Source organism: Triplophysa dalaica, chromosome 20 (genome assembly GCF_015846415.1).
Source record: "Triplophysa dalaica isolate WHDGS20190420 chromosome 20, ASM1584641v1, whole genome shotgun sequence".
Classification (NCBI taxonomy): Eukaryota; Metazoa; Chordata; class Actinopteri; order Cypriniformes; family Nemacheilidae; genus Triplophysa; species Triplophysa dalaica.
In genome coordinates, this window is record NC_079561.1 from 6431166 (window position 1) to 6452963 (window position 21798).

General features: G+C 36.9%; 1 protein-coding gene across 16 annotated transcripts in view; it reads right to left on the minus strand.

Annotated features, from left to right (window-relative positions):
- Nucleotides 1-21798, minus strand: part of rap1gapa (RAP1 GTPase activating protein a) — an 85932-nt gene that overhangs the window by 22152 nt on the left and 41982 nt on the right. For 11 of the 16 annotated variants that reach the window (XR_008904827.1, XM_056732911.1, XM_056732914.1 and 8 more), the window contains 14 exons: nt 16993-17089; nt 9124-9159; nt 7703-7750; nt 7199-7237; nt 6915-7100; nt 6495-6598; nt 4990-5068; nt 4725-4778; nt 4387-4470; nt 2540-2640; nt 2172-2301; nt 498-653; nt 338-409; nt 21-107 (listed from right to left, as the gene is read on the minus strand). Coding sequence is in view for 15 of the 16 variants with exons in the window: in XM_056732914.1 (XP_056588892.1) it covers nt 21-107; nt 338-409; nt 498-653; nt 2172-2301; nt 2540-2640; nt 4387-4470; nt 4725-4778; nt 4990-5068; nt 6495-6598; nt 6915-7100; nt 7199-7237; nt 7703-7750; nt 9124-9159; nt 16993-17089 (1273 nt within the window). In the remaining variant the exon portion in view is untranslated. Of the gene's footprint in view, nt 1-20; nt 108-337; nt 410-497; nt 654-2171; nt 2302-2539; nt 2641-4386; nt 4471-4724; nt 4779-4989; nt 5069-6494; nt 6599-6914; nt 7101-7198; nt 7238-7702; nt 7751-9123; nt 9160-11517; nt 11994-16992; nt 17090-21798 lie in introns of those variants that run through there. The other 5 variants (XM_056732900.1, XM_056732902.1, XM_056732907.1 and 2 more) reach the window with 2 other exon arrangements.

Below are 21798 nucleotides of genomic sequence, written 5' to 3' on the forward strand. Positions count from 1 at the left end.
GAATTGTCACTGTCATTTACCTCCAGTTTGGCAAATTTCTCAGCTTTGTAGCAGGCATATTCAGCATTGATCAATTTGGTTAGCAAGAATTCGTGAAACTCTGGACCCTGCGATGCACATAAAGGTGTTAAGGACAAGCTAATGAAAAAACTAATTTAATACATATTTATAATGGGAAGATTTTCCCCGAATGCAACACAGCAAAATTGAGTTATAAATAATTTAGGTTGCCTGGGGAATAACCTTGAACTTGTAACCTTGCGTTGAAAAAATGAAGACAAACAAGTTGAAATCTGTTCTCCCAAATTTCTTTAAGCTAATTTGTTCATCGACTCACTTTCTTAAAAATGGCCGGGTTGGGGAGGGATGGTCCAAAAAATGGCACGTCGTCTCGTGCCGTTACTGACACCTGGATAGAGAAAAACACATTCATAATTTATTGCCTCACAAGGGAGCGTACAGATGTGGCAGACTGGAGCAAAACCAAGATAATGTACCTTATATAAGACATTGTCAGAACAGGCATTCTCCACCTGCACCACAACATAGGCATGCAGGAAGTTGGAGGCAATCATGTCTGGCACAAATGGAGTGCTCTCGTCTTGAAACACGATGGCTACGATGTCATTTCCTATGTGCCTTTTCTTCTGTAACTGTGATAAAAGGAAAAGCGTTAAGAGCGGTATTCACTTCGGCATGTACGCAAACTCAAATAAACAGCTGTAGGGGATTAAAAGTGACTTCATTTGCAAAATACAAAATGGATTAACAGAGCTTACTTTTTCTTACAACAGATTGTTCCAGTCCTGACTGTCGCATAATAAATCGGTTTAATAAAACATTGCAGTAAAAATGCATTAAAGGGATACGTACATTTACATTTAGGCATTTGGCAGACACTTTTACCCAAAGCGTCTTACATTGCTTTATCCTAAACATTTTACATAGGTATTTGCTATCCCCTGGGATCGAACCCACAACCTTGTGTTGTAAACGCAATGCTCTTACCAGAAAGAAGATTTTTCCCCCCATTGACTCCCATGATAGGAAAAAATACAATGGTAGTCAAAAGTGCCCCGTTTGCTGTCCAATATCCTTCAAAATGTCTTCTTTTGTGTTCAACAGAACAAAGAAAATGATAAAGTGTTTTTCCTACAATAGGGGTCAGTGGGGGCATCTGTCTGGATAGAAGCATTCTTCCAAATATCTTTCTCTGTGTTCATCGGAACAAAGAAATTCGTACAGATTTGGACCAACTCGAAGGTGAGTAAATGAAGACAGAATTTTTATTTTTGGGTGAAGTATCCCTTTAATAACTCAAATTTTTTATCTGCAGCAACTATTTTATTAATGCTTAAAGCACCTGAGGTTGTGCTGTATTGTGTAAAACACATCCTTTAGCTCCGAATATAGTCACAAAATATAGAATTTCTAATAGCATCGGAATGAAATGAGCCAGTTCAAACTAGTTTTATGGACAAGTAATAATGGCAAAGAGTGTTGTAAAATGCACCTCTGGCTGGCGTGGCATGATTATTCCATTAATATTTGAGGTTCATGTGTCATTGATTCCATGAACAAATGTTGTGTGTGAAGTTGCTGTATAGCATGTCTCAACAGATGGCTGGCAAGGGCAAGCAAAGGTTTGAGAGTGTGACTTTTGCTGCCGCCCACTTAAACCCAGAAATCCGTTTAAGAATTACCCCATCTCTGCTAAGCCTGTGCACACATGACAGCGAGTGAGTGAGTGAGAGAGAGAGAGTGAGAGAGAGAGAGAGACTCTGTGTATGCGTTCTAAATGTAGAAGATTCCCTGAGGAATGAGCTCTAAAAACACTCTTCCTCTGAGGGCACAGAGGTGCAGAATAAAGGTCACTTTGTGAGTCAACAATCATGTGTGACTGCAGGAATCAGCATCTGCCCCAGCGCTGAGGACTAGATTCCAGCCCTCCTGTCTATCCAGATGGTCTCCTATCTGGCTCATTTATCATTTTGCATCTGCATATTATCAACAGAAACCGATAATCAGGGACATCTGATTGCATTTTGTCATCTAAACTTCTTAAGATTAAATGAGCATGCTGTTAAAGATCAATAGTCTATTGATTACGGTGCCTTAACAAAGCCTGTCATGAAGGTCCCTGAACCTCAGGATGGAGGAGCTGTGAATACCTGCTGCGTGTCACCTTCTGTGTAAGGCAGCTTAGTAGACACGTGGAACATGATCTCCTTGTTGTGGAAGTTGTGGTAGACAGACTCTGATCCCGTCTGTCCATGGGTCACATCCAACCCACCACGGAACCTAGCAGAAGAAAACATATTTAAGGCTTTTGCAGCATGCAATGTCGAATGCTGTTGCTAACAACTTTAACTATAAGGATATCTTTATAAGGTTTTATAGAGTTACAGTGTCCAAATAAAACAAAGATTAATTTTTTTCATAAATAATGGTAAACTATTTACAGTATCTAGCGCATCTGAATTTTGTAATATCAGATTCTCTGAAATGTCAGAGAGAAAGCAGTTCTGTTTGTTTTTACCCTTTGAAGTCATGAAGCTCGATCTTCTGTCCCAGAAACTCTAAAAACTCCACAAACGCAGGACTCTCCTCATTATTCCCAAACAGCTCCTCCTCTGAGATCTACACAGATTTTAAAAATACACAGAGGGTTTAAAGACTACAACTACAAAAATCTAAATGTAATTTAAACCAAGAAAAAAAGGGATTTAAGATCTAGTGATGTGTTCACATCAAGAGCGAATTGACGCTTATAAAAAAAACATGAAAAGTCAATGGAAAGACGTGACCCAAAAATTGGGTGACACGATAACCGCAAACGTCTGATGTTTGCTTCAATCGCATCTTCCGCACAAGTTGAAAAAATTGAACTCAAGCAGGATATTGACGCAAAGAGGTTATTTACTTCTGAGGGTTAACATGTCCGGATGCGAGCGAAGTAAACCCATGCACGAGTAATATAGAGCGAGAAGCGTGATGCCTGGGCAGTTGGTGTAAACACACAATTTCACGGATAAAGAAATATTAAAAGAAATACACATGATGATGATAAATAAATGAGAAATGAAGAAATATAATATGAAAGGAATTCTTAAGAATGAAGAAATAAAATAAAAATATTTAAAGAAAAAATATATGAAAGGAATTCTTAATGACGAAATAGAATATAAATATTTAAAATTCAAGTTAAAACTAGAGAGTAAACTCCTTTGTAGAAAAGGACCTCAAAAAAGGATACAGGATTCAAATCATCCTGGGATAACACGGATCACAAAGTTTTTCAGCTCTTTTGAAAGCATGAGATTTTGAGCCTTGAGAACGTAAGCAAAAGGGGGAAATACAATAGCAAATACTAATTCTATAACGTATGACAGCTTAATTCTTTGTCATATTTTTCCTCTATAATTTGTCAGGGAAATGTGTGTTAAATAAGAAATGTTCAAATCAGAAGACTTTTCAAGTGTGATCTCACTTTTCGATCCCATTATATACAGAACGCTGATAGGTTCCACCCGAACATTTGCATTCAAATGCAGCACAAAAGCCTCATTCATTATCATCACTTGAATTTTTGAACAAATAACAAATAGCTCAGCCTTTCAACATCAGCTATCGCAAGAACCCATAATGACGCCGCTTTTGTTACAGTGGAAAGCCGAATATTCAACAGACAATAAATAAAACAAGAACATCTTGGGGACAAAAGCAAACTGTAAAATTAGAAAACCTAAATGAGTCAATTAGCCTGATGAAAATGGTAAGTGTTCCTATGAATTAATTCTCTCATTTGAGTCAAAAGATCGAAACGGAAGTGCGGTTGAAGAGTTCTGAAGCATAAACCTTAGTGTTTGTTTTAAACATGAGTGTTGTTTTAAGTCTCGGTGAAGTGGACCGATCCTGCTGCCCACACTGGAAAGGTTGAGTGAGTAAACACACTGATCCGTGAGAAGTAGAGACTCTTCAGGGGCGTCTCAGAGCCTCCTCCCTAATGCTAATGTGTTAAGGGTGCTGGCCGACTTCCTCAGAGAACGTCTCAGGTTGCTCCCATCCGTGGCCTTAAAGGCCAAGAAGGTGCGATAATTCAATCAAACCTCTCATTTGGTTCATCAGAGAATAATAGCTTCATACTTTTATCACAGGATAAAGAGCAGCAAGCATTTGATGGTTGGCATTGTTTCAGCTGAGGAACCATTGGTAGGTATAGTGGAGAAAGGTCTACGTTGTTAGCAGTTTCAGATGAATCGATTCGCCAGCGCATGAGACATCTCCGTGAAGGTGTTATTGTGAAAAGATGACTCATGACAGCGAGTTATAAAACCAATCAGTTTGTGGGTCAGCTGAATGTCAGAAGAAACTCACACAACTCACCTGTCCAAACTTCTGATAAATGACTCCAAACTTGAAGTTGTTGTTTATAACGTGTTCGTCAAAAGTGACGATGAGCCGAGACGCCTGAGAAAGAGGAAGACACAATAAATAGACTGATAAATATCCTTTAGTTACTGCTCAGTCAACACAACATTCCTAACCCTTGAGACACAGCAGATTGCCCCTTAACTGGTCCAATTTCCCAATGTCACACTTTCATTAACCAGGACAAATGATCCAGCATCATGCGCTGGTGTACAGCGTGTATCAATTTAATGCAGTTGGGATGTACAAAGACAGAACAATGATTAAAGTCTGTGTGGTGCGGCTTTGCGTACCTTTGGGTAGAGCACAGGGAAAAACCGGTCCACGTTCACTTCTTCAAACACGAGCTGAGAATAATGAAAAGAGAAAACACATATTGATTCTTTAGTTATTCTCTTTTGATCTCGCAAAAGGGATGTAACCCTGTGGTCGTCTGTCCAGGCAAGACTGAAACGGCCCAGGGGAGACTGAGACGATCAATCATGTCACTCAGAGAGAATTGTGATAAACGGCAAGGGTTGGACAACCATAGCGCTGACCCATCAGCCCTCCTCTCACCTTGGCCATCTGGACAATGTTGGGAAACTCAGTCAAACATGATATTGGAATCACATCGTGATGAGTTTTCATTTTAGATCTGGAAAAACAGAAAGGCATTTGTTAAACACAGCGTGTTGTTTTAAATGGCAAAAAAAACCTTAGAGCTTCTTAGTTTTTTTTAACATGACTCATTTCATCTTGATTTTAAGTTTAAAAAAATAGACCAAGAATTGTTTTTGAAAAGATGCTGAAAACCTTTTTTCTAGAAAATATAGTCCGTTTCATCGGACGTTCATTGGCTAGTGTATAATAATATAAATATTTATATTTAATTTAATTTATGTTATTATGTAATAATTATTATTATTTTGTTATTATAATATAAGCCAAATAACGTTTTTTTCTCGGTTTCTTTTGCTTGTTTTCAGAAAAAATCTACAGGCACTATTGTTTGTGAACGTGTAAGTTAGTTGGAGGTCACAAAAGTGCGCATCCGCAGTAACATTTGTTTATATTATTAAGATGAAACCGTCTATATCTACATTTTTTAACATTTGTAATTATTTCTTGTTAACACACAAACACACACACACACTATATACATTTATTACATGATAAAATATGATATAATTTATACATAGCCTGATATGTATATACTGTGTATATATATATATATACTATTATATAAATTATTATTATATAAACATTAAAAACTATAGACCACCTCACAAGATGTAGACAGTAGCACTTCCAGTTTTTGTTTATTTTTTATTATTGTGTTTTAATATTTCGATTCGGTTAAAATGTTTGTACCGTGTTAAAAACTACAGGATGTTCATCTTGACCAGAGTTGGATCAGCATTGTGTACGTTTTAGGCAGTGGTCTTTATATAAATAAAGTCCAAAGATATATATATTTTGAAATTTTTACATATAATAAATTTATATAGATAGAAAATAAATTGGGCAATCATGTTATCTTAAATTTCTTATCAATTCAAATAGTTTGTCTTTCTAAGTAAACACATCTTGTTTTATAGATATCTTTATGGAATCAAACAGACAGGAATTCAAACTACACAACACATTAAAGCCCCAAATACAACCGTAAAGCTTATCAACAGCTCTGAACTCTGAGGAGTTCATTCATTGTGGCATCATTAAATGTGTCACATGGATCTGATAACAGGAACATCCCGCTCCCTTCGCTTCACCCACACGCATTGCCCTGTATTGTCCATCTGGTGCCTAATGCGGAAATGAGGGTGCTGTGTACATTTAGTCCCATTAATCCCATAGAAAATGTGTTTTATTGTGAGACCCAGGAAACATTCACAGTTGATGTCAGGGAACAGATATCACTGAGCTGTATCATCCCACAATAAAAGCATAAAACAAGTGATGGAATTGTGCCAGATGATAAAGAGAAATGTGACAAAGTTAAATAAGACAGAACAGTGGGGAAAACGATCTAAGAGAGGGAAAGTCAGATGGATGGAGAAAATATAAAAAAGTTGTCACACCTGAGCATGAGGCGTAGATGCTCTTGGTCCCCGATAACGTCATATTTCATAGAAAACACCAGGTGGCCCAGGGCACTGTCCACTGTGTAGTAATTAAAGTGTTCCTAATGGAAGACCAGAAGGTGAAAGTGTGAGAGCTCATTCATCTTCACACATACGCATTTGAACTTGTGTCCAAACACTCCTCACACAGATCTTAGTGTTAACTGATCACATTTTATGCACATTAGTCCAATTCATAATGGATATTCAAATGTATGAGCAAATACACTAAACATCTTGTTTTTTTTGTTCACAATATACCGGTATAAAACATTGTATCATGTATCTCATTCAGTTTAACCTGTCAATACAATGCATTAAGCTTAATAATATCTAATTTCCATTTTTTTTTTATGCTGGATATATAGCTGTCCTCACCTTGCCCAGAAAGTGTTTTCTGTAGATCTTAGCTGTGGTGTTGCACTCCAGTTTAAAGCGTGAGGTGGGCGAAAGGAGCTGCTCTGGGTCTGTCCCGTTGCTCAACTCGTGATTGTACCCCTCAATCCAATAACCCCCAAACTGAGGAAGCAGAATCAAGGGAAATGGACCCGTTCTGCCGAGAATCTGAGGACGAGTTAAGAAAAACAATTAGTGCTACTGTATCCCATTTAGATATTGACAGCCCATCTTTTTTGTCAGCATTTTATACTGAAGCGATTTACCTCATGGATGCTGGGGTAAGGGATGTAATCTTCCTCAGTCTGAAATGAGACAATACTTTTCATTAAAAGTAAATTACGTTTTGATTTCGTGCCTCAAGCCAAACTATGTTCTTTAATGAAACGCTTTTTTTTTACAATGAATTCATTTAGCTGTTCCTTTTTTTAAACTCCAATAAATTTTATATTTTTTTACGAGAACTAACTCACTAACAAGAGAGCATCCGATCGGTTTGATCCTTTTCAGACCACATGGTCTCAGGCCAAAGAATAGCGCTCAGCAACAGCTAATCTTATTTGATTGCAGCTCCATTAGTGCCGGAGAAATTCGGCTAGAGATGTCTTTGAAAAATAGCGGCACCAGCTTGACTGATAACCAGCTCTTCTGTTTGAAGCAGTCTGCCTCCAGATAAAAACAGCAGCCCGCGGCCCTCAAACAATATGTGTTTTGTATTTGTGTGCACGCGTGTGTACAGGGACAAAAGGAAAGTGGTGAGATGAACATACTTTGAGGGGTGGAGGAAGAGTGCATCTCTGCTCGTCCATTCTGTTGCTCTGAAAGATGAAAAGAGAATCTGTCAGCCCAATAGCAGCCGACGGCCAGGAGCCAAAATAACACTTAAATCTACAGGGAAATACAACTACCAGATTACAAGTTTATGCCGCTTATGAGAAAAAAATATTAATAATAAATGACCCAAAAATACTAGTAAAAAATATGTTATATTACATAATAACTAATAAATACAATTAATAAAAAATAATTTCAGTTATTATATAATTTATTTGTATATTTATAACAACTATGATGGTTAATTACTTGTTAATATATATTAATTATATTTATTATTTAATATTTATTATAACAATTAAATATTATAATAAACACTAAATACAACATAATTAAAACAAAAAACAGATAATATAATTATTCAAATAAAAGTAATTCTTAAAAATATTTCATCTTTGCACGGAAATATGAAACAGTATACTGGAACATTCATAAAACGTTTTAGTTTGGCAGCAAACTCCATTTTAGCAACGACAGCTATTATGATGTCAATATAAAAACAGATCAGCACAGCATCGGTAGAAATAAGAGACCGAAATGCTATCAAGTCTCAGATCAATCACAGAAAACATACTTTTTGTATTCTCTTTAATATCTAAGTTTTATGAATATGCCAGACACTGGGACACAAGATCAAAGCAGCATTCCGAGCATGCATGGAGGGAGAAGACATTTAAATATTATCAAGGCTATTTACATAAAATAAAGCATCATGAGACGCTAGGATCAAACCAGTTGACCACCTAATGTCCATGTTATAATTAAGTGCGAAATTAAAAAACCCTCTCAAAAGATTTAAGACTTCAAATGGACAAAAACTATCCGTGCGATTCTGCGGATTCTGCTCGGATATACAGCATATTTGGCATGTAAAACATTTTGTACATCTATCCGAGGTTCTCATTTACAGAAGAAATAGACCTATAACTTATAATAACCTCCAGCTCCAGCCCGATAGTCAAACAGATCCAGTGTCAATGTCATGCTATTTCCTACTGCATCATGGGATATGTATTTATCATAGCTACCCAACAGACATCTGGAAGTCTCTCTAAACTCAGAGATAGCACTTGTAATATCAAATGACTAAAATGACTCCTTGTAGTCAATACTTAATTTCTTTCAGTGTACGCAACAACAGGATCTCGGTGTACTCGAGCAACCAACTAATTTGTTCTTGTAGTGAAATCATTTGCTGTTGTATTGCATTATTGGCAAGCAGAAGACTCTTCACAAAGATAAACATCAAGCGGAGTATCCAAAAGCAACTATGTATATACTCTATAAGCAGAAGAAATCTAAATAAAAGATGGGAGGCAAAAGGAAAATATGAGAAATGTAAAAGAAATCACATTACCTGCATTTTCTCAATCATTGCAAATAAATCAGTAGTCTGGAAGAGATGAGAAAAGATGAGATGATATGAAATGAGATGAGTTCAAAATTGACCCCCGAGATTACATTCTAATGATTGGAGTAGGAAGATGAGAACACAGAAGACACAAAAGTGCTGGAAACATCTAAGTGTAGCTGCATCTACAGAATATTTCCTTCAGACTTTGACAGGAAATAGACATTTAAAGTTCTGTGTTCTTAATGCATGCTGCATTTTAATAATAGATAACATTGTTAATAATAGATAATACGCTCAGAGGCAGCATCTACAAGTGTATCTTTGTTTATCTGAGGATCAGATTTGAATACTGGTATACCCTTCTGAGTGTTATTGGATCCATTCACACTCCAGGGTTAATAAGACCAATGAGACTCATTATTAGCTAGAGCCGATATTCATCTTGGCCCAACATCTGTCAGCCTGATGAGAGTGAAATGCGATTGATGGAGAAAATGTTTTTAGAGGCATGACTCAAAATCTATTTTATTTGAATGAGTGAGTTTTGGTTGCTTATCGGTCTTAGTCATGAAGTCATTTACAATTGATTACAAACATAACTGGTCATAATTATTATAATTGGCTGTCCGAGCGGTTTCCAATGATCTTCACACCCAATTTACTGTACAATATGATATATTGAAAGCATTTATAACATGACAACTGTGACCCTGGAGAACAAAACCAGTCTTATGGGTACATTTTTTGAAATTGAGATTTATACATAAACTGAACGCTGAATAAAAAAGCTTTCTATTGATTTGTGGTTTTGTATGATAGGACAATATTTGGCCGAGATGCAACTTTTTAAATCTCTGGAATCTAAGGGTGCAAAAAATCGAACTATGGAGAAAATCGCTTAATAAGAGACACTGTACCAGGCCGTTGCTACGAAGAAACAGGTTTGTTTTAACTCTCTCTATTACCTTACCCCTGTAGTGCCATTGTGGATAGAAGATGAATCTGAAAGCAAAAATCTTTACACAGATAAAGCACCAAACTTGACTGGGTCATTTCCAAACAGCGGGCAGTAGAGAGTGAAGTTTGTTAGCGTGTTTCTGCTCATTTTCGTTCCCAACGTTGCTGCATCCACTCACAAAAATAAAGTTTTGATTTTGAGAGTTCTGTGCAGGATTAGGGACAGACCCAAAGATAATTTCAAGAGAGGCAGTGGAAACAATTATCTTCAAAGTATGGAGAATAAAGAGTGGATGAATTTCTCAGTCTTGAACAAATACTCAGTACAGCATTGTTTGAGTACATTGTGTGAGTCCTCCACCATTGGCAAACAAATGCTTTTACTGCCTTGAAAACAAACTTCAGTGAAGTTTAACAATGTCAAGCAAAACACCATTGACATGAGCTCACAGGGACTGGGAAGAGTTAAGGTCAAGTTAACTGTAATACAAAAGTCATTGAATAATACTATTAAACTCTTTGTGTCTTCATGGTTCTCATGAACCACTATTCCTCCTTAAACAAAGAGATCTCTAATATTTTCAATATAGTAACACAATAAAGTAATATATATTATAATAAGTTCACTGTAACAATAACTTTAAACAAACAAAAAAGTTTATTTGAATAAACTACATTTTATTTTCTCACATTAGATGTACAGTGTGAATACTTTAATAACCATATTACTTTATTTTCTTTCTTGCATTAACACATGGTTGCAAAAGGACGATGTAATACTATGTGTATTGTAATAACACACACAGTAAGTGTATTATAGTTAATAAACAAAGAGTCCAAAAGATTTTTCCATTTAGCATTTTTTAAATTATATATAAACAAAACAGCTTTTCAATGCAACACGCGGTCAATGTTGAAAATCAATCTAAAGTGTTTGAGGTTACAATAAGATGCTATTAGTTATAATTAGTTAATGCATTAGCTAGAATTGAGAAAAACAATGAACAATTTAGCTTTCCACATTTATTAATCCTTGACAATGTTAGTTCATGTCAATAGTTATTCATGATAGTTCATGGTGCATTAACTAATGTTAACAGTGACAACGTTAGATTTTAAAACTGTATAAGTAAATGCTGAAATTAACATGAATTAATATGAATAAATGCAGAAGCATTGTTCATTTTTAGTTCATGTTAGCTAATGCATTTACTATTTGTCGACAAATAGCACCTTATTGTAAAGTGTTACCAAATATTTATCTTCACATTTTTATATCACAGATTAGTCACTGTTGGCTTTGCCAATACTGAATGAGACTTCTTTTGTACATGCGTGTACCTTTTTAGTACTTTTTTCACACGCTAAACTCATACACTACTGCAAAAAACTCTTCTAATAGAATCCTCTTCTTTTTCGAGTCAGATGTAAAACACTTACTTTGTCAGGTCTTTTCCAGTGAACGACTGAGATCTGCAATGGACTGAGCTGTACGTACTGACTTTTAGCCATGTTCAAATGTCAAATCCAAACCCTTTGTTTCAAAAGTTGTTTTTTAAAAGCCAAAAAGCACAAAACGGTCCGAGCTGCAGAGTTATGCAGGAAGGAACCAGCGGTTTTCTGCCTCAATCCTTCAAAATGAGAGCAAACATCGAGGCCCAGGGTGCTGCTGAAGGTTCCATGTCCAGAAAGTTAACAAACTCCAGCTGGGCAGCACTTCTCATGTATATTATACCAGCGTGTGTACAATAAGAGGTGTGCCTGTAACCTGATGACTAAATGAAGTGCAAGCATTAAGATCCGTTAACATCAGGTGCCCTGGAATTTAGTCTACGTTCTGAAAGCAACGATGTGAGATTTGCAGGGGAGGCTGCATTCCTACAGAATTAACTCGTCCTCTTTTAGTTTTTATTTCTCTGCTTCTCGCCCTGTTCCCTTTATTGCTGGCGGAAGTCCAGGGCAGAACTCAGCCTGGATCTGCTCTCTTTCAGTCCGACAAGCCTGAGCAGACTTTCTGTTAGAGTGTAGAAACTTTCACCATGGTAAAAACTGTGATGCTGATTTGATTTGCATCTTCGTTCGTACCACAAAGTAAACATTGAGTAAAAGTAAAGTAACTTTTAGGTGATTAGCATGCAGAGATTCAGCTTTAGTTTAAGAGGATGTGATAATAAGCCTGTCATTAGTTTTACTGACATCATTATTGGAGCAATATGGTCGGTTTAAACCAGGCTTATCAGCTTTAACTGCCTTTTAACTTTATGACTCTTTCTAGAGATTAGGACCTATCGAGCCTGTGCACAAATCGTGAATTATTTGCTTTTGAAAAGCAAATTCAGAACAGTTCCGGTAACCAAGTCGATTTTTTATGATGACTTTTTTTATTTTGATGAATTGATACTCAATAATGCTATCAGATAACTTATTTATGAATTTGATACACTTCCAGGTTTAATACATTCAACAACCTTCTTTGATCATGCATCTGCCTTATGTTTTATACTTAAAGGGGTCATATGGCTCGAATATGTGTTTTTCTGTGTCTTTGGTGTGTTATAAGTTGCCCATGCATGTGTTAGACACGATAAATTGCAAATATTAACGTGTAGGAACAAAAGATGCATTCTATCGAAAAGCGAATGCCCACACACCTACCTGATACGCCTCGTGTAACCACACCCCCACCAATCTACGTCAGTTCGTGGTATGATTTGACTAACACCGCCCAAATGTATACGCAAGTAAGGTGGGCGTACCTGTCAGTACAATTGCTTGGGAACCTGATGTTCCAAATATGGTAAAAGGCGTTACATTTCCCAGATCTATTGAGAGAGAGTTCTGCAAACTGGAGTGTCACGTGATTCATTGAGCCTTCAGATAGTTGCGGGAACTTATGTTTTCTCATTAATTGCTTTAATTCTTTAATTTTTTTATTCTTTTAGTGGCTTTCGTCTTTAAATGGGTTAGAAGTTTACCTCAGTTAGTCTGTTTAGTCTCAGCTCCATGCGTTACTGGTAACTTCCAGGAACTATTGAAACTGTGAAAAAACTGTTCCATTGGAGTCAATGAAGAAGACGCTACTCACTATCTCAATGTTTCTGACCTTTCCGTCACACGCTTGCAGAATTTGACCAATCCCTAACTGGCCAATCATAGCACACCTCGCTTTTCAGAGCGATGAGCTTTTTTCAAAATCTGCACGTTTCAGAGAGGCGGAGCAAAGAGGAGATACAAACATGCACGGTATGTGGAAAATACAGCGTTTTTTTTACCTTAAATCGTGTATACACATTGCATTACATCTAAAACAAACTATAATATTCGTTTTAGCCGTGTCATATGACCCCTTTAACTCATACTGACTTTATATTTGATCTAGATGGCACCTGTCACTAAAATTTTTTCAGCAAGCCTCCACAGTAAATTTGTGTCGTTGTTAATTGGTTGGTGTAAAATGCATGATTGACAGATGTCATCCAATCACATGTCTAAATTTTGTCCCATCATTCTTGGTCCAATAGAGTGAAAGCATATTGAGCGCTATCATTCTGATAACATTTACATTTATGCATTTGGCAGACACTTTTAGCCAAAGCGACTTACATTGAATTGTATTATACATTTGTTTCTGACTATGTGCAATCCCCGGGATCGAACCCGTAACCTTCTGCCATGCTCTTACAACTGAGCAACAGGAAAACGCTAACATGAAGACATTGTTGTATTCTTTTAGACAGAATACAAAGTAATAACAACAATTTTGCTAGTGTAAATCATATTGATTGATATAGAAAATCTAAAATGCAACCACAAATAACAATAATCCTCAGAAAGATACTTCAGTACAGTCGAAAAAGCAAAATGACTAGGCTGGTTTTTGATTAGTTGCTGCTAAAACAAAATTAAAAAATCTGATTTTTATGTTATCTATGATTCATGCCAACCAGGGAGACAGAACTACCTGCCTGTTCTTATAAACCTTAAACCCAGTGGAAATGTAATGGTCCTCAGGTTTTGGCAAAAATGAAACGATTTATTTATCTGGACTCAAAAAAACACAATCCCTACATTTTCTACAAAATGATAAAGCACACACAGTTATCTCTGTTTTAGTCTTCTCCAAATAAACAGCGTTAGTTCTTTTTTCACTCACTAAAAACTTTTGCTTTTCCACAAAAAACTACATTTTATTTATGATCTCAAATCAAACTACCATAAAAAGGGGACTCCGCCAAAAACTAGATAAGAATATGAAAAAATCTGGTGCCTCCAATTTTGAGCTGCTCTCTAAGTAAAGGCAGAGAGAGAGAGAGAGAGAGAGAGATGCACATGGCTATTAGAGTCATAATCTCTACTGTGAAATCAGGCCAATCCTTAATTAATGATCCTCTTCATGTGATTCTCCAATCTCTCTGTGTATGCCTCTCTGTCATTCTTGGTCCCACTCTCTCCACCCTGTTCATGACTATCCTCAGCTCAGCACAAATGATTTTAAATCTGACTTTAGACGACCCTGCTGTCAGACCAAAAGAAATCAGTGCATCAGCGTTCTTCTCTCTTCAGTATAGTTAATGGAGAACATGCCTACAGCTGTGCGTGTGGCTTTACATCAGACATTGAGACCTATAGCAGATCAAACCTGTCATGGTAAGCAAAGGAACAGTACACATACTGTACCACATGAGATAAACAGAAGCTTCGAGGTGATTCTTTAAATGCTAAAGAATTTCTGTTGTTGTTGAATATAAAACAGATAAACAACCTAAAAATAAGAGTGCTCTCAACGGACAGCCTCCCATCATCCTTGTTATTAATAAAACATGTTCATACCATCCATTCATTTTACTGCATAAGCCAAGATACCCTCTTATGTTTCTTTTTAGCACAAATTTAAGCTGCAGGCAATAGTTGTTACTCTGTATAATGTTTGTAATATCAGTTTTGAATCAGAATTAAAATAGAAAGGCGACACAGTTCCATAAGATTTCTGACAGCAGCCGCTCACAGTCATGAATCTCAGCCTGTGGTGTGAAGGTCAGAGGTGAAAACTCAACTTCCATGTCACGCTGGGTCAGAGTCAGACAGCATGTAAAGCTCAATCCTCTCTGACTTGGCTCTCTAAATGTAAATGACATTGATGCGCTCGAAGCTCAATCTCGTACAGAACTTTTCTGCCAATGCAAATATATGTCTCTTATATCAGTAAGGTGATTATTAGTTGTAGACCGTATAGGTACAAACGTTTTTCTACGGTCAACTTTGTTATCCAAGTCATTTTTTGTTTTCTATTCTTTTCCTAAACTCACTACTGTAGCTCTAGTACAGCCAAAAATCAGTTTAGTATGTAAATGAGGTTTATTGAGTGAACTGTTTCTTTAAGCAGATGCATACTTGAATGTTATATAAGAACCCCAGTAAGCATTCTGATTAAAAGACCAACCTATGAGCAGTAAACTGGAACTCTAGGAATATATATGATGTGGTACACATAGTAATGGTGAACATTTCTGACCGCTGACTCTATTTATCCTTATAGCTAAATAAACAAATTATTCTGCTAAATGGCAATAATTCTTCAAGGCAATGAAGGGTTCTAAAACTGAATGAAGCTTTGTCACAAAATACATTTTTTTCCATTTCTTTCCATACCTCTATCCATTGTCTCATACCCTCTGTTTTGCTGTAGATAAGCTATACTGTAAAACTTTGGGTGCTATGACATCACCCAAACTTTATCCTCTTAATCTACAGGCTCCTAATCTACAGAGTTTAAGAGCCCTGAAATCTATCAGACAGACAGACGCTCAGATACTCAAACGACTACTTACACATATTACACACAAAACATAAAGGATCTTATTCTTTAGGACTTTGCTTTGTCAGAAATATTGTCGACATCAACAAACATCTCCCAACAGAATATGGAGGTTTTAGGGACCCTGCTTTTAGATGATTTGTGGATCGACAGATATTAAAATGCAATAAACCTAATCCATATACAGAGATACCTCAGCACATTTAAATAAGAAAGCAAATAATATCTTTTTAAATGTGTTTTTTTTTCTGTAAGAAGTTCAACCATGCAGTTAAAATTCATGCATGAGTCACGAGTTTGGCAGCTTGCATCATTGGTGCAAGCGCTGAAGCTTCAACACCTGAAGATGCATTTCAGAACCTTATTACATGCTCACTCTCTGTGTAATGAAAGACATTACGTGAACCGGTTGCAGCTATGCACCGCAGGAAGCACATTTGAATGTGAACACTAAAGCTGAAGTGTGTACTGCACCATTAGCGTCACTAAATGGAATTGCTGAAATAAATGGCCCCTATTGGCTGGTCAAATAGAAAGCACAGCCCCAGACTTTGGCCTGGGATGCAAGGATGCTCAAACATAGCTCTTTTAATAGTGCAAGTGTTTACACATTTTATGGAACTTGCAAGTCTACAAATGGCTTATATATAGTTCTCTTTAGATTTTAAAACTGATTAAGAGAAAAGATTTAATATACAGAGAATACACACTTTAGCTTGAAAATATATTTTGCAATATGCAGATGTTTTGGGGGCACTGCATGTCTCACTGAATAAGGACTGTGACGGAGAATCTGTCATGACATTTGCTTATTAATAGCTTCTGGCATTTAATTACATCTCATTTAGCTGCATGGCATGTCAATCACGCGTATGAATAACAAATAGAAAAGTCTATAACCATTCCTTCAAAGTTAACACCGGCCTTGTGCAAATCAGTATTAGTTGTACACACACTCGTACCAATTAAGCAGAAGGGTCAGGAGAGGCAAGACAGACACAGCAAGCAGAAGTCAAATGTTGGCAGGACGACAGGACGCTTAGCATGCAGGCAAAGAGTTTCGCTTGGGGTGTAGGGAGGGGGTTCAAGCTGTGCAGTACCTTGAGGAACGGAGGGCCAGTGTGGGGCAGTGACGGCTGGAACAGAGCAGGTTCTAGCGTGTTAGATATGCAGAGATGCTCTCCTCCATCCTGTCTCCTGGAACAAGAGACAAAGTTCAGTCCAGCACCAACACATATAATAAGAGTCTTAGGTTAAAAAAAATCTTGCAAAAATAAAAACAGCTACCCATTTAATTTTTATTGTTGAATGACAAAATTGTCTTTTAGGACAAATTAAAAGTTAACATGGCAAAATAAATTAAACTTTTATCAATCAATGTATTATAGAATTATGTATTCATTTTCAAAATTATGCAATATTTATTAACAATAATGTAATGTTAATAATTTTAGATGGTTAACTATGATTGTGTTAACACATTTACATTCTTTGATTTATTTGATTTGAATCATATTTGCGTTACTTGTGAACTATGTTGGGTCACCATATGCTGTCTCAATTAAAATGACTACAACATATGTTGTAAGGTCACAACACAGGAAGCGTTGGCATTGTGAATAGCCGACTAATGACATTTGCGTCAGTCTCACACGGAAACAGCACCTTAGAGCTGACAGTTTAATAAGAAGGTTTCTCCATCGACACAAAGCTCCAGAGAATTAAAGAGCCGATGCACAATACGCAGGGAATGGTGAAATTTAATTTTGTATCCTTTTTTTCAGACCTCTATTGTTTTGACATGAGTCCATTATTAGATTCCCTTTCATACTTCAGCTGTGGAGGAACGGATTGTATTTCATTTCAGGGCAATGTAGACGAGCTACAGTGTGACCCTGAATGTTCCATAATAAGACAAACTGGTGATTTTTTTTAGGTGGAAGTTTTCATAAAAACGAATCCTGACACATCTTCAAATAAAATCCAGACATACAGTAAATGCCATTTCTGTGACATATGTTCCATGTTAGTTACTAAGGAAATAGAAAACAACTTATCTTGACGTCAAATTAAAAGAAATTCTACACAAATAAGTTAATAACACTAGAAAATTATGTAAAAAAAAGTTTTCTCTCAGGCAAAAAGACCATATCATGGAAAGATCAAACCTTTTTTCTTGATGTAAGAGAAAAGATCAACAGTGGCACACTGTTGATGTAAGACTCTTGCGATGAATCTCTCACGCAGAATGCTGATCTTCAATCCTGTATCTCTCATCAGCTCACGCAATAAACCCAAAGCACCAGCCACAATGCTTCCATTTTCTACAACAGCATCATCCATCAAAACCAGACAGCTACTTTAAAGGTAAATGAGTTTTTTTTTACAAGACCCAAAGTCATTTGGCTTTTACCATTTACCATAAACGCATTTCCTCAAACCCTCACCAAGGCTTGTTTTAAATGCCAAGTCTCGTACACAGGTGCTATTAACCTCCAGTTTGCCACTTAACCCACAGAGGGCAATCGGAGTGAATGCATGTTATTTTGTGCTATATAGGGATAGAAGTGATGTAATGTATGAATGAGCATTAGATCAGTTGCGTCACAGTAAAGACCTTGAATGAACTGCAGCTCAGTGCCAAAATGAAAGCTCATCTTTATTAAACCATTGTGTAACAGACAGTTTTAAACATCTTTCATTAATGATAATCATTTCCATTACATTAAAGGACATTCAAAATGCTTATCCTTGTTTAGCTGTAAAAGTTACAGCCTGTCCTCCAAGTAAAAATGATTCAAAAGGTTGTTTGTGCATGTAGCTTACTTAAACGGTACTACACCAACAGTTCACGTCTTAAATTGAAGCGCCCTCTAGCGATTGTTATGAAAGGGACCCCAATGCCGTTTAGTGCAGATAAAGACGCATTTATTTTTGCATTTGTAAAAGTATTAATGGTTTAATAAATGTTTGTGAATTCAAAGCTAAACCTAAACCTAACCAATTGTCAACCATTAAACACAGCACACGATTAAAAGTACAGTCGTATGTATTCCATAAAATGAACAAAACACTATTAAAGTTTTACAAATAAGTCGCGTTGCAAACCTTCTGAACTGAAGCCATACTCTTTAAGGCGGAGCTATCATGCTATGTCATGCATTCTGACTTCTTTACACTGTTAAACATTACATTACATTACATTTATGCATTGGGCAGAAGCTCTTATCCAAAGTGACTAAAATTGCATTGTACTATACATTTGTTTCTGACTACGTGCAAGCCCCTGGGATCAAACCCATGACTGTGGCGTTGCTAACGCCAAGCTCTAACCACTGAGCCACAGGATAGGTGCTGGCTTCTCATGCTTAACATGGTCAACTTGTTAAAATTACGTATGACGTAGTATTTCTGTACTTGATACACTCCCCTGGCACTCTAACTTGTTTTGGAAAGTTTTTTCTAATTCTGTCAAAGGTATCCTGTTCCTTTTATTGGACATAAAGCACGGCAAGGCGAAGGCAAAAGACCCCGCCCAAGAGCCAACAGATCAAGGTTTTTCAGCCCATGATGGGCTGGGCTGCGCTGCAGCTTGTTACTCTTGCGTTAGTGAATTTTAGGTCTCTCTGTTTGTTCAAAGCATTTCAGTGATGGATGTTATTTAAATGGTGGATGTAACGCATACTGATGTAACTGATTGATGGACTGGTCCCCGCGTTAAAAGATGTTGGCCATGAACTGCATGCGGTAAGTCAAACTAAGTCATACGTCTGTGTTTTGTTGGCAATCTGTGTGTACGTGCATAATGTACAGAATACAAAGGGGTAATGTGTTGCTTTCTCGTGCTGTAGTTCCATCCCACTCTCCCCACTAGTCCCACCTCTAGCAGCTTGTGTTTTTCCAGAAATAATCTTCCAGCTGTATCTCTCCTTTATAAATTTGATCAAAACTAAATACTCTTCAAAGATACAACGTATGCAATACTACTGTATAGACACCCTTGATTATTATGAGATTGGCAGGAACTGCCTGTTACATGCAATATTTAAACAAACCGGAACATTAGAATAACGTTATCGGTAAGAGAACAAATAGCATTTCACACTCAACGCTGACGCAATGTCACGAAACAGACGAAAGCCAATAATATTTCACTATTAAGGCTGAAGAAACTTTGTGCCAGATTTGAATCCCCGGATACAACACAGCATAAACAGGAAGACAGCAGATGGTGAATGCTTTCGCGTCTATTCCTCATAAAAAATTGATCGTTTGACCACGGTACACGGTATACTTTTTAAACATTTTAACTGTTTTTTATCTGTATCATGTGTTTTATGTTATTTAATAAACTAACATTTTCTAAATGTTACTTGCTCAAAATGCCTGAATATGTGTTATTTAAATACAGTTATCACAACATTTTTAAATGAAAATCAAACCACAACACATTTTATAATGACGGTAGGCAAGAGTTCCGCATGTAGCAGAGAGAGGTGCTTATTTTGTAAACACTCGCATTAGTGGTATTTGAGGAAGGGTCAAACGATAAACACAGTCGTATGGGTTGGAGGACATGTTGTAGCCAACTATTAGATAATAGAAATGAATTGATTAACCGCTTGGCACGTAATGGTCTATTTTTGTGATGCATTTTACAGTAACTCACGCTCAGACAGACTCATTTGCATTCGGTTGGTTTACTACAATAGAAAGTCATTACAAATTCCTAATTTTCTTCCCACACAGGCAAAAAAATTCCCACTGGGCCAAATTCCCTCTGAACACTCTGCATTCACAACTGGGATCATTATTTCTCTCCCTACAGCTGAACAGACCAAAAATCATTTGAGCTGAGAAAATCCCATCGACTAAACACACAGACTCCTCACTGAGGTAAACATAAGTAATCACACAGTGAAGCTTAAAGGTCCAGTATATGACATCTAGCGGCATCTAGTGGTGAGGTTAAGAATTACAACCAACGGCTCACTCCACCCCTCCATTTCGAAGCACTATGGTGCCTGACACAGGACTAAGATGTCACGTTTTCGCATCTTTGCCAAATGATATAACATATTTACGAAACTCCTGTAGAGCAGTTTGTCCGTTCAAGGGAACTGTAGAAACAACATGGCAAATACTGTGTAAGGGGACCCACGGTGAATGTAGATAGAAATAGCACATACTAAGGTAAAAAAACATAACGGTTCATTATGTAAGATCTTTCTACACCGTCCAAAAAATTACACACCTTTCACATCATCTGAATCATGATTTGTTAGGACAAAATGTTTTATAGATGTATTTTGATATAACAACATCAAATTAAATCATCATTAATTCATCAGATTTGAGTTAAAAAAATGTAGTGCCAAAGACTGAACTATTCTAAAGAGATGCTGTTCAGTGTAAGAGACAGTACAGCAGTAAAGAAATATCATATCATCTCTTTGGAACAATCATTAGGCAGAACACTTGACCAGAAGTAGGGTATCATTAACTGAACATGCCGACAATGTCAGCCTGCGATGAAAGTTGAGGACTTCAGAACACTCACCCTAATTTGGTATATTTTGGCAGCATCTGAGTGCATACCCAGCCCTATCGGATGAAGACAAGAAATCTCTCCTCCGGGTTGCGATATCAAAATTCTCTCTCCTCCCCCACATTCATTTCTCTCGGCTTGCTGAGCAAAGTTCCACAGAGAATAAATCAGATATTTAAAGAACTTCACTGCGGTCTGAGAACGAGGGGAATGGAGTTTCATGTAAAAATCACGTAAAGCAATCTCTACCGTGCAGCGATTTTTCAAATCAACTTCATTCTCGTGCTTGTGTCATCCCAGGAGAAGAATAAGAATCGCAAATAGGCGAACACATTGGGAATAATAAACTACAGTATGA